Source organism: Arachis ipaensis, chromosome B03, assembly GCF_000816755.2.
Source record: "Arachis ipaensis cultivar K30076 chromosome B03, Araip1.1, whole genome shotgun sequence".
NCBI lineage: Eukaryota > Viridiplantae > Streptophyta > Magnoliopsida > Fabales > Fabaceae > Arachis > Arachis ipaensis.
Window position 1 is genome coordinate 2778923 of NC_029787.2, and position 11685 is coordinate 2790607.

Consider the following 11685-nt stretch of genomic DNA (forward strand, 5'->3'; position numbering starts at 1 on the left):
TATTTTTAATTTAAAATATCAAAATTTTAGTAAACCAAGCCAACGTGTAGTGGTACTAATATCATGGAGAGTCCATTTGAATTTGTTGAACAACCTTTTGTTTCACATACATTATATATATCTGCATGATTAATCATACACTACATGCATGGTATATAAAATTGTACTAATCAGTTTTAGACTTTTAGGAGCAAATTAAGTAGTTGTGCGCGCTTAATTATTATATATGGAGCGTTATATAAGGACAAATTTAAATTCTTGGTCTTTTTTAATTTTACTTTTATATTTGAGGGGCCTTCAAGAAGAAGATATAGATGATAGAGAAGCATTAAAATGCACTCCAAATTAGAGATTCAACCAGCTTTATTTACACATTTAAATTCAGTTAATAATCACCATCACTAACTGACTAACACATGAAGCTCCATTTAATTTGTTTATAATTTTTGCATATTTAAGGCATATGTATATGTTAAAAAACAATTATTCATATAAAATACATATTAAAAATATAAAAAATACACTTAAATATACATTGAGATATGATTATGAATTTAATTTAATTTAATTTAATAACTGATTTTTGTTATACATATATTTTTTTTTTAAAAAAAATTAACTAGTAGTACTTACATATTCATTCATTTTCCTTGATTAACTCATCAATCTACCTTTGTCCCCATATTAATAACCAACTGCATACCTGTCTACTAAAACCTTTAATTTATTTTATATATGTTTTATATCTTCCCTTTACTAACTACCAAGTTAAAAAAAAAAGTGTTAAAATACTCATGCAATTCTATGTTGATGTAGACTATACAATATACACAACTATACCATTTATATCTTTGTAACTGTGAATAGTTTGTTCATGTGAACGAACTTGAAGAGCATGTGTATATATATTTAATAATTATATATATACACCAAATATATTTACAATAGTTAACAATAGTATTTTCTCTTAATTAAGTAATTCACATTCAAGTCTTAACAATAATAATCTACTAATTAAACTTCCATGAAATGGGCATCATTTAAACTGACGTTAGATTAATTAAAAGGAAAGGTATTTGATTTTATTGAATATTAATAATGAACTTAAGGACAAAATGAAGCAAATAAATGAAATGTGAAGAAATGATGAGACATGAAGGTGCCAATGACACATGACACAAAATAGTAGTGGAACCAAACAAAGAGTATGTATCCCATGTCCTTGATTGAACCTCATCATCAAGTTAACAAAGACATCAAGGGCTTGTCTGATATGGCCTTTTTTCCTTTTAGAAGGAAACACATTCATGAGTCTATAAATATACATATAAGAAAGACTAATAATGTACTGTTTTTTTAATACACCGCTCAAATATTAATATCTCCATGATTGCATTTGCATATAGGTTCATGTATGTCTTTGAGTTGAAGCCTTCAGAGATAGCATCAACTTTAGTTTCAAGTTCACCCACTTGAAAAGTTTGTGGTTGTAATTATGTATATACACACACTCTTGTAAACCATTACAAAGTTAACAATGCGAGATTACTACACAAGTCATGTGACTAATGGCACAATATTATTGCAGCCTTGTTTAATTAACCTAATAAGAGAAAGCAAATATATATATAATTATATATATTATTTCAGAATGACGATTTAAATAGTTTTTAATTTTAGGTATTACAACATCACAATAGTCAGTTAGTCACACATATTATATACTTACATACCCAAACTAAAAGTTTTTATCTGCAGTGTCGTTAGAAAATTAACTAAAATAGTAGCTAACTAAAGTCAATTAGTTGAAAAACAGGAAGTCTGTTGTAAAAAAGAAAAAAAAAAGGTCAAAAAATAATTCTCTATTATTCTAATTTTTTTAAATTTCAAAATAAAAAATACAAAAAATTAACTTGAATTAACTTATGTTGTAGTTGGCCTCCTATACTTTTTTTTCCCCTCTCTATTACTGATTTCAACTAAATTTCAAAGCAAAAATCATTATCTCTAGACCGCCTTGCATGCAAACATAGTGTTTTATTGGGCCTAGTGTTTTCAAAATTCTGTAATCATTGGGCCTTGTGATTAGTTAATAGTTACGGGACTCTAGGCCCAAAGGAAACTAAAATATTAATAATTAATAATTCATAGTCGTATGATTTGTGAAACTAGTACTTTACTAGAACTCCAGAAGAGTGGAAGCAGTGTTGTTCCCGCCATTTATATCATCACAAATTTCTCTGCGCGCTCTTTCTCTCTCTCTCTCTCGTTGATGCTCGCATTCCGGCCATGCTTCTTCAACCCACCACTCTGCCGCCCCATTTCCGTTAAAGTTCTCTCCTTTTTCGCATTTCCTTCTTCTCACATTCTCTCTCTCCCTTTCCCCCATCGCACAATGACCAAACCACCCTCCGCCTTCGACGCTCTCATGTCCGGTGCTCGCGCCGCCGCCGCCGCCGCTGCCAAGAAGAAGAAAGCCGAGCAGTCGCAGCAACCAACTGTTTCTTCTCCCAAGAAACGAAAACCTTCATCCTCCACTCTCCCCACTCCAACCTCCACGCTAAACCCTAACGACCCCAAACCCTCCGAAACCGTTCCTACGCCAACGAGTGACCCGCCCAAGCAAGAACCGGAGAAAGAAGGCCCTCCTCCGACCAAGACTCGCCACGTGTCTTCTTCATCTGCCTTGCAGGAGCTGAAGAAGCGCATTCCGCAGCTGAAGGCGAAGCCTTCGAAATTCGATCCTAGCTCAGTGGCTTGTTGGGAGAAGGGCACGCCTGTGCCGTTCTCGTTACTGGCGTTGGCGCTTGACATGATTTCTATGGAGCCTGGCAGAATCAAGATGACAGATATTGTGTGCAATTTGATGAAGACTGTGATATACTCTACCCCTGAGGATCTTGTGCCTCTGATTTATCTCTTCGCGAAGAGGTGAGTGTTTCAAAAGTTGTGAAATTTAACTTTCATTTTAAGATTCTTTAATATTTTAAAGTGCTTTGGATGCAAATTAAGTTAGTTTAAATGCATGGTAGGGTTGCTCCGGCGCATGAAGGGCTGGAATTGGGAATTGGCGAGACTTCGATTATTAGGGCACTTGCTGAGGCAACTGGAAGTACTGAATCCAAAATCAAGACGCAGTATCAGGTGACTCTTTTGGGTTTTGTAGTCTTTGACTGTCTCTTTCCCAATGGGGATTGTTTGATGAGTTGCCATTTTGCTTTAGGATGAATGTTTTCTTGTTGTTTGTTCTTGGCAGAAAGTGGGTGATTTGGGAAAAGTTGCCAAGGAGTGCCGTTCATCTCAGTCCATGATGCGGAAACCTGAGGCTCTGACTATTAGGAAGGTTTTCAACACCTTCCGTCTTATTGCCAAGGTGAAATTTTGTCATATTTGTATGTTATGCAATTAAGCACTGCCAAGGTTTTCAACACATTCCCTCTTTCTCAAGCTCGTGCTTTGTTATTAGATGTAGGGACATGTTAGTGTTTAGTGTTTTTCTAGAGGTTTAATTTTCTTTCGAACACCTGAGAAACAACAAAAATCCTTATCTGATCCTATTCTTATATTTAAAATATTGGAACTTGACTTATTAGTATCGTTCCGGTTCCGGAATATTGTCCGTATCTCAACTCATTTGTTGATACTGAATCATGGTTGGAAGAGGCTTGTTTTCTATCATGACTAATTAAAGATTTGTATGTGTTTTGGTCTTTAAGTCAATTCTTCTCTAATTGTTGATTATGTTGGATATTAATACTTAATAGGCATATTTCGTATCTTGTAAGAGAAGGAAAGACAAGTATCTGGGGATTTGGAAGATCTTTTCATTATTATTTATTTGGTTGAGAGCTGAATGTTGGTAGGATTCTCTCAATTTGTCCTTACTTCTAATGTGTACAGGAATCTGGAAGAGACAGTCAAAAGAAGAAAAAGAATCATATAAAGGCACTTCTTGTTGCTGCAACTGACTGCGAACCTCAATATCTTATCTGTTTTCTACAGGTTGAAGCTTTGCTTTATTGAAAAAATACAGAAGGCTTACTTCTCCATATTAAATATTAATCACATTGTGGGTTTGTTTTCTAGGGAAAATTGCGGATTGGTGTGGCTGAGCAAACTCTCTTAGCTGCATTAGGCCAAGCAGCAGTACAGAGTGAAGAACATTCTAAACCACCTGCTGGCATTAAGTCTCCTTTGGAAGAGGTAAGTTAATCTCATTGTGGTTGTTGAGATTTGGGAAATATGATGCAAAGAGTTTGTCTGTTTGTTTGTTTGTTTTTGGTTTGGGTGTTACAAAGTGCAAGGAGTTAATCAGTATACAAAGCTCATTCTTGTGAGGCTGGAGTGCTGACAATGTCTATTGTGGGTTGCATTAGCATTTCAGCACTATATGATGATACAACATTTTCGTGGTTCTTATGTATTAAGTTATAGGCTCTACCACTCTAGTGAATTGATTCTTTCTTTATTTCCTTTTTGTTTATTTCTGGTTTCTTTTTTTCATCAGGCTGTAAAAATTGTTAAACAAGTCTACTCTGTTCTTCCTGTCTACGACGAAATAGTATCTGCACTTCTTACGCATGGTGTATGGAAACTTCCATCAATATGTAATTTTACTCCTGGTATTCCAGTTGGACCTATGCTGTCAAAACCAACGAAGGGTATCTCTGATATTCTAAATTCATTGCAAGATGTGGAGTTTACTTGTGAATACAAGTATGATGGAGAGCGTGCCCAGGTGACACTTTCATGTTCAAATTTTCTATTGGAAATACACTGCACAGTATTATCTATTTATATATGTGCAATGACATTAACTTTATTGAGACAGGTACATTACATGGAAAATGGTTCAGTTGAGATTTATAGTAGAAATGCTGAGCGGAATACTGGGAAGTTTCCTGATGTTGTTGCTGCAATTTCAAGGTGAAGAAAACTGAGTTGGAATATTATAATTGAGGACTAGTAACATTTTTTTGGGTCATCATCAATACTTCTATTATCAACACTCTTTGTTATGATTACATTGAAATCATTACACCAACTGCTTCTAAAATTTCTTAAACTTAATTTATTTTGATATTTGCCATCAATGAACAGGTTAAAGAAATCAACTGTATCATCATTTGTTCTTGATTGTGAAATTGTTGGATATGATCGTGAGAAACAGACCATCCGTTCTTTCCAGGTACACTTCATACTGGTTATTTTTTGTGTGGGTAAGACATTCTTTTATGCTAATAATCGCCTCTATGCTGTCTTGCCTGTCTAGATGATGCAATTACTTTTATTTTATGTAAGCAGTTGAGATTGGACTTATGTTTATGACCTAATATCTTGACAGGATCTTGCTACTCGGCCTCGTAAAAATGTATCTGTGGATAATATAAAGGTTGACGTCTGCATATTTGCTTTTGATATACTGTATCTTAATGGCCGAGTACTTCTTCAGGATAACCTGAAAATCCGTAGAGAGGTACAGCTTTTATCTCTGCTCTGCCGATGGTTTCATTTTATTGTCTCCTTTATCTTGTATTTCAAATATTATTATAAGGTTAGCTGAAGGTCAAACCCTAAGATGTTATTCCGGTGTTTAAGACAAAACTTTAAGGCATAAATAAGTAGTACATTCATTGTAAAGTGTAGGTTGAGTTAGTGTCTTGTCTTGGCACACCTTTACATGGATATAACTAAAAATACTGTGCAGTTCTTGTGCTAGGCTAATGCATTGCTAAGAGGTTGTAACTTAGTGATAAGGATTTGATTCCACAAGTACTGTCAAACTGAGGTCTGTAAATATATTCTCATGGGGCTGGATGGCTTTGAGCCAGAATATCATTCAGGCAATGCAGAGGTGTGTTGAATTGAAAAATGTAGTACTTCGGCAGGTGTACTTTAGTTGAAAGATTTGGCATTGACCAATACCAAAAGCTTATGCCCTTTTAGTAAGTACTCACACAATGAAGTGGAATGCAAACATTAATTAGTTGTTGAATCTCATGTAGATGCTGTGAACTGTTATGCCTCATTTTTAATAGGCTTTTTGTATAAACAAGAAGTAAAGAACAATATGTTGACAAGTGCTTGTTTTCTCATTGCAGCATCTTTATGCCTCTTTTGAAGAAGAAACTGGAGTTTTTCAGTATGCAACGGCAATAACATCAAATGACATTGAGGAAATTCAGAAATTTCTCGACAAAGCTGTTGGGTCAAGGTCTCCTATTGATTCTATTTAATTTCAATTGTTTAGAAATTTCGTCACTTCTGTTCTTCCATCACCCAATTTTATGTTTAATTTTGTCATTTTGCTTGTCCCTTGAATTGCAGCTGTGAGGGATTAATCATTAAAACTTTAAATGATGATTCTACATATGAACCTTCCAATCGGTCACACAATTGGCTAAAACTGAAGAAAGATTATCTGGATAAGTAAGGGTGTAATATTTAACTTCTTAATTCTCTTAAATCTTACTGGATTTCTGTTTATTCATTCTCTCTAATGTGCAGCATAGGGGACTCGCTAGATTTGGTACCTATAGCTGCATTCTATGGACGTGGGAAACGTACAGGTGATCATAAAGTATACTCTTTATGATATGCTGATGCCTGTATTGTATTTGTTACTTTTATTATTAATTGCAGAACAGCTACCTCCAATATTGTCTTGTCAATATCATGTATGCCATAGGGATTTTCTACATAATGCTATATTACAGACTGAGCTCAAAGTGGTTTGAAATGAAAGCTGAATGATGTCTTGTAGGAGTCTATGGTGCTTTTCTTCTTGCTTGCTATGACTACAATAACGAAGAATTTCAAAGTATTTGTAAGATTGGTGAGTGATCGGATGTTGTTAAGTAACTGTTGAGTTCCTTTGTTTCTTAAAATTAATTGTCTCATATTTTGAAATTTTTACTCTGAGTAGGAACGGGATTTACTGAAGACGTGCTCGAACAGCGTTCTAAAAGTCTTGGTTCTGAAGTGATTCCTGGGCCAAAGGTACCTCCATTTCTTGTTCCTCTTTGAACCTGGTTTGAATCCTGCCTAATATTACTAGTGATTTTCAGCCATACTATCGATATGGAGATACAATGAAGATGCCTGATGTCTGGTTTGAAGCTAGTGAGGTAAGAGTGTTGTATGCCCTTGGTAATTTTGTTGTTCTCTAGTTCTGTCAATGAGTTGTCGTTTGCCTCTTGATTATTGGAATGCTGCACACTTCTTTCTATTGCTTAAATGGAAGATATGAGGTCATTTTCTATTAGTGTACTATATGCCATTGATAAGTAGCACTTAAACTATATTTCCTTAAGTATAGTGTTTTATCGCAATTTAACTTGTAGGGAATACTTCTGATCATGTATTATCTTATTTATTTATTCAGGTGTGGGAGGTGAAAGCTGCAGATTTGACCATTAGCCCAGTTTACCGAGCTGCAGTGGGCATAGTAGATTCAGATAAGGTACTAGAAAGTAGAAACAAATGAATTGATTATAGAAACTACAAATTTTGGTTTCTCGTTTTGGTTATTCATGTTACGGTAAAATACTGTCTTAGTCTCTAACATTTGGGTTAAATCTTAATTTCGTATCTTTGGAATGTTTTATTTTTTCCAAAACGTCTTATTTCGTTCTACTTTTGTCTAATAGTCAAAATTAAAACTTCTTCCGAAAATATCCTTTTCCCTCTATTATTATCAATTTTTTTCCTTATTCTTCCATCATTTTTACTACCAAATCACTACAACCACTGCTACAGCCACCAAAATTACAATTGTTGGACAGTGCCTAGAAGATGATAATGATGGAGGAAAAGGGACATTTTTTAAAGAAAAAATTTTAGTTTTAACCAGAAGACTAAAATATGACAAAAAGGCGTTTGTGAAAAAATTGACATTTCAATGTTAGAAACAAAATTAGAACTTAACTCAAACGTCAGAGACAAACAGAATTTCGTCCTTCATTTTTTATCACTATTTTTAGCACTTGCTGCATTTAACTTTCATCGACAGGCTTTAATGGTGTATCTCTATGTATTTTTCCCCCCTAAAGGGCATATCTCTTAGATTCCCACGGCTAGTTCGAGTTCGACCTGACAAAACACCCGAGCAGGCCTCATCATCTGAGCAGGTAAAGTATAATCTTCACAAGTTCTTACATAAACTTGTAGCATCCAAGTTGGGTGCATTAGGCCAATGACAAAATTAATTAATTAGATAATTACTGTGGTTAATTAGTTTTCATAATCTGTTGCCCTGTTGGGAACAATGCTTTGTGATTGAGCTTGTTTAGTCAACTTAAGACTTATGTGCGCAAGGTTTTGAGCATTTCTCATGTTTATTATCTGACTACAATAATAGTTACTGGGAAACGGAAACATTTGATTCTTTTGACATGCTTTAATCCCTTTTTACAGGTTGCTGAGATGTATAATGCTCAAAAAGCCACTCAAACTAAAGAAAAAGAAAAAAACAAAAACAAACAGGATGGTAGTGAGTCACCAAAAAGAGAGATTGGCAGTGAGTCACCAAAAAAACAGATTGGCAGTGAAGACAAAGACGAAGTCGCAGATGAAGATGAAGATGAAGATGAAGATGAAGATGTAGATGTAGATGTAGATGTAGATGTAGATGTAGATGTAGATGTAGATGCAGATGAAGATGAAGATAAGTGAGGGCTGCTGTCATACGCTGTTGTACCAATAGAATCTCAGCATTTTTGCTGATTATCCAATGTTAGTCTAATGTGCAGAGGCAAATTCTTTACATATAAGCATATGTAGAGATCATAGCTGCTCATTTTTCATAAATTGAAAATTTAGCTTGCAATGTGGAATTGGCATTTGCGTCAAATTACATTGTTATTGGGATAATCTTGGGAAGTTTCCCTTCCCTGTTCATGTAGCGGCTAGTGTTAACTTGTATAGAAAATTTGTTTCCCCTTTGACAAGTTAAGGCTGCTTAGTAATTTGCACATGCTCTTGGCATCTTCAATTTTTAGAGCTAATTCTGTCACATTCACATGCCTTGGAATCTTTTGTTTTTGAATAGTACAATGTACTTGCATTCTTTCTAACTCTTCTAGGTGTCACTGTATCAGATATCTATGTACCTTAATGCCCCCAATGGACCTGACTCAGAAGATAAGATAAAATAATATTCCAACCATAGAATGTTGCCAAGTCTTGTTGAAACCTGAGAAACTCTGAAGATTGGAAAGAAGGACTGGGTTCAATGATTGCCTTCTAGTGACACTTAGTAGAGTTCTGCCTAATTTTTTTCATTTTGAACAAATGGGGCTGTGGTCAAGCAAGTCTTCCTTCATCTCCAAAAGCCTATATGGCCTTTTCTTTGAATAAGACGTCCTAAACCTTTTACACATTGAACGCAGTCACCAACTTTGAAACTTCTCCATAATTTTTCGGTGGTGATAATTATTCTGTTCCTTGAACTTAAGCCCATCATTGAATCCATGGGCTTGGGCTTTGTGTCCTATGTGTACAATCTTCTTTGTGATGTTAACATGTGTTGCATTGATTTTGTTCTTATCAGGCCTCGTCTTGACTAATAGGTTGTTTTTTCTTCTAATGTCCTGTAAGGCACGAGTGGCGCCATTTGCGCAGCCATTGTTAACTGTTGAGAAATGAGGATTGTGATTGTGTCTTAGCGTGTTTTCTGGGACTTCTTTCATTGCCGTTCTTAACAGGATATATTCATTGACGTAATGAAAGTAACACATAGACATAGTGTTTTCTTTTTCTATTTTTTTTTCTTTTCTTTTTTCCACTAGGAAATCAATTTGCTTCTCATACATGATCATTATCTACAAAGGTAATAACGCTAATACATAGTATAACAGTTGGAAATTACGTGCAATACATACATTACTTAAGAACCAAGCTATGCATTCGTTCTTTGTATCTCTACCTGTCTCCTCTAGAGAACACTATCCATGTGATTTATGGAGATGGCAGAGTAACATGGTCACATTTATGGAGAACATGGCTTACATCCTTGTAATCGATGTTGATAACTGCAAAATTGACACTTTGCTAACATACTTGGTAGTTGGTACCTTGTTGCACAAGACCAAGGATAACCCCTTTTTTTAATACCTTAATATAGCATGCTTAATTTGTTGGTATAGGGTATTATTTTTCCTTTCTTTACCATGCTTCCACCGAACATGATAGATTATGTTTGTCAAAGTTATGTGTTCTTGTCCCTCTTCAAAAAAGAAGATAAACATTGGCTCGCTCTTAATGTCAAGTGGGTTCAGATACATAAAAAAGAGGCTTTAGTAAGACAATTAGTATTAGGATTACACAAAAGAGGCGTAAAGATAGATAGATAGATAAATAATAATCCTTCAAAAGAAGATTAGAGACTTGAAGAATCATTAAGTTGCCTAAACAAAAAAGATCAATATAATCATACATCACACCGGTAATAGATCCTGATTCTGATTTGTGGGTCCCTCTAACCCGACAAGTAGAGCTCAAAGGCCTTCCCTTTGGTTGTTGGCCACACCAATCTCCCAACCCCAACGACTCCACACCCAATCACTCATCCCTCTTAATTGTTGATGTGATCTTATACACAGATCAATCTCATTCTCTCACACACAAAACACACACACACACACACTCACACCACTTGCTGAACTGAGCTACAGTATCTTAGTTATATTACATTACATTACAATTTCAGAGACCCTTTTCACTTCTTCACACGGTAACAAAAGAACAATGTGAAGAGAAGGGTGAAAATGCCAAGGATAAGTTCCTTCATCCACCCCAGTATCACCAAAAGCCGAAAACATGACCCTTGCTTCTTTTTAATCTTCTCCAACATAGTTAAAATCCGGATAAACTCACCGCTCTAGAACAAACCACTGTACATATGCTAGATCAGTTGCAATACCACCTTGCTATTCCTAATCTTTTTAAACCTATAAGATTGTAAATATATAAATTTTAACTAAAATGGGCGAATTTGACTTAGTACTTAGTAGTAGTAGTAGCAGTAGAAGTAGTAGTGACAGAGTCAGTGGAGTACAATCCTTTGGTACTTGGTCTCTGAAGGAGAATCAGTGCTCTCACAGAAAGCCCTTTTCCTACTGACCCTTCCACAGTTGTTGGTGGCAGTGTTATTGCAGCTTCCATTGATGAAGGAGTCTTGGTGGAGAAGCTGTGGTGGTTGTGGTTGTGGTGGTGGTGGTTGTGGTGCCACCACAGAAGGAATAGTGACAGGGGGTATCTCAAAGGACTCAAGTGGTGGTGGAGGGTGTCTCCACTGAGGAAGTGGTCCTGCAAGGAGAAGGGTCTGAAGAAGAGGGCCAGCTTTCATCACTGCCTGCAAAAGCTTCCCCTTTTCAGGTAATGGCCTATCTGGTGTCAACTCAATCATTGAATCACTCACAGAAGATGGTACTAATGGTGGTTGTGGTGGTGGAGGCTGAGTTTGCATTTGCATTTGCATTTGGGGTTGAGTCAAATGCTCCATAACTGGAGAGGACACTATGCTTTCTTCACAATCAGAAGATGAAAGGCCATTGCTTGAGTCAATCCCTCTTCTAGGATCATCCTCAATGCTTGAAATTCCAGACAGAGGAGCATTTTGCTGCTGCTGTTGTTGAAGAAATAACTTCTCCAAGATAAGCCTCTGGTATTTGTCTTGAGCTTCTT

General features: G+C 35.7%; 2 protein-coding genes across 5 annotated transcripts in view; one reads left to right on the forward strand and one right to left on the reverse strand.

The window, feature by feature from the left end:
• LOC107629273 (DNA ligase 1) lies at positions 2188–9013 on the forward strand. Of its 4 annotated transcripts, none has more exons than XM_021117753.1 (19): positions 2188–2931; positions 3033–3144; positions 3257–3373; positions 3901–4002; positions 4087–4203; positions 4508–4738; positions 4832–4926; positions 5101–5188; positions 5345–5476; positions 6102–6214; positions 6328–6429; positions 6508–6569; positions 6764–6835; positions 6926–6999; positions 7068–7127; positions 7385–7462; positions 8052–8129; positions 8416–8587; positions 8636–9013. In XM_021117753.1, the coding sequence occupies exons 1-19, from the start codon at positions 2273–2275 to the stop codon at positions 8671–8673; spliced, it is 2502 nt and encodes an 833-aa protein (XP_020973412.1). In that variant the 5' UTR covers positions 2188–2272; the 3' UTR covers positions 8674–9013. The 4 variants fall into 4 exon arrangements, with proteins under 4 accessions (XP_020973412.1, XP_020973413.1, XP_016187507.1 ...); XM_021117754.1 differs by having other exon boundaries at positions 8416–8575; positions 8630–9013; XM_016332021.2 differs by having other exon boundaries at positions 8416–8518; positions 8558–9013.
• Positions 10852–11685, reverse strand: part of LOC107629272 (protein enabled homolog) — a 2109-nt gene continuing 1275 nt past the window's right edge. Inside the window, exon 3 of the mRNA XM_016332018.2 lies at positions 10852–11685. This exon is cut by the window's right edge and continues 23 nt beyond it. Coding sequence (XP_016187504.1) covers positions 11045–11685 — 641 coding nt within the window. The 3' untranslated portion in view covers positions 10852–11044.

Excerpts from the sequence above, each read along its gene's own strand:
- LOC107629273 (XM_016332019.2), top strand. The coding sequence starts at position 2,273 with ATGCTCGCATTCCGGCCATGCTTCTTCAACCCACCACTCTGCCGCCCC. Across the intron at positions 5,189-5,344 it reads AGACCATCCGTTCTTTCCAG|GATCTTGCTACTCGGCCTCG; the intron begins GTACACTTCATA and ends ATATCTTGACAG. Across the intron at positions 8,130-8,415 it reads AGGCCTCATCATCTGAGCAG|GTTGCTGAGATGTATAATGC; the intron begins GTAAAGTATAAT and ends CCCTTTTTACAG.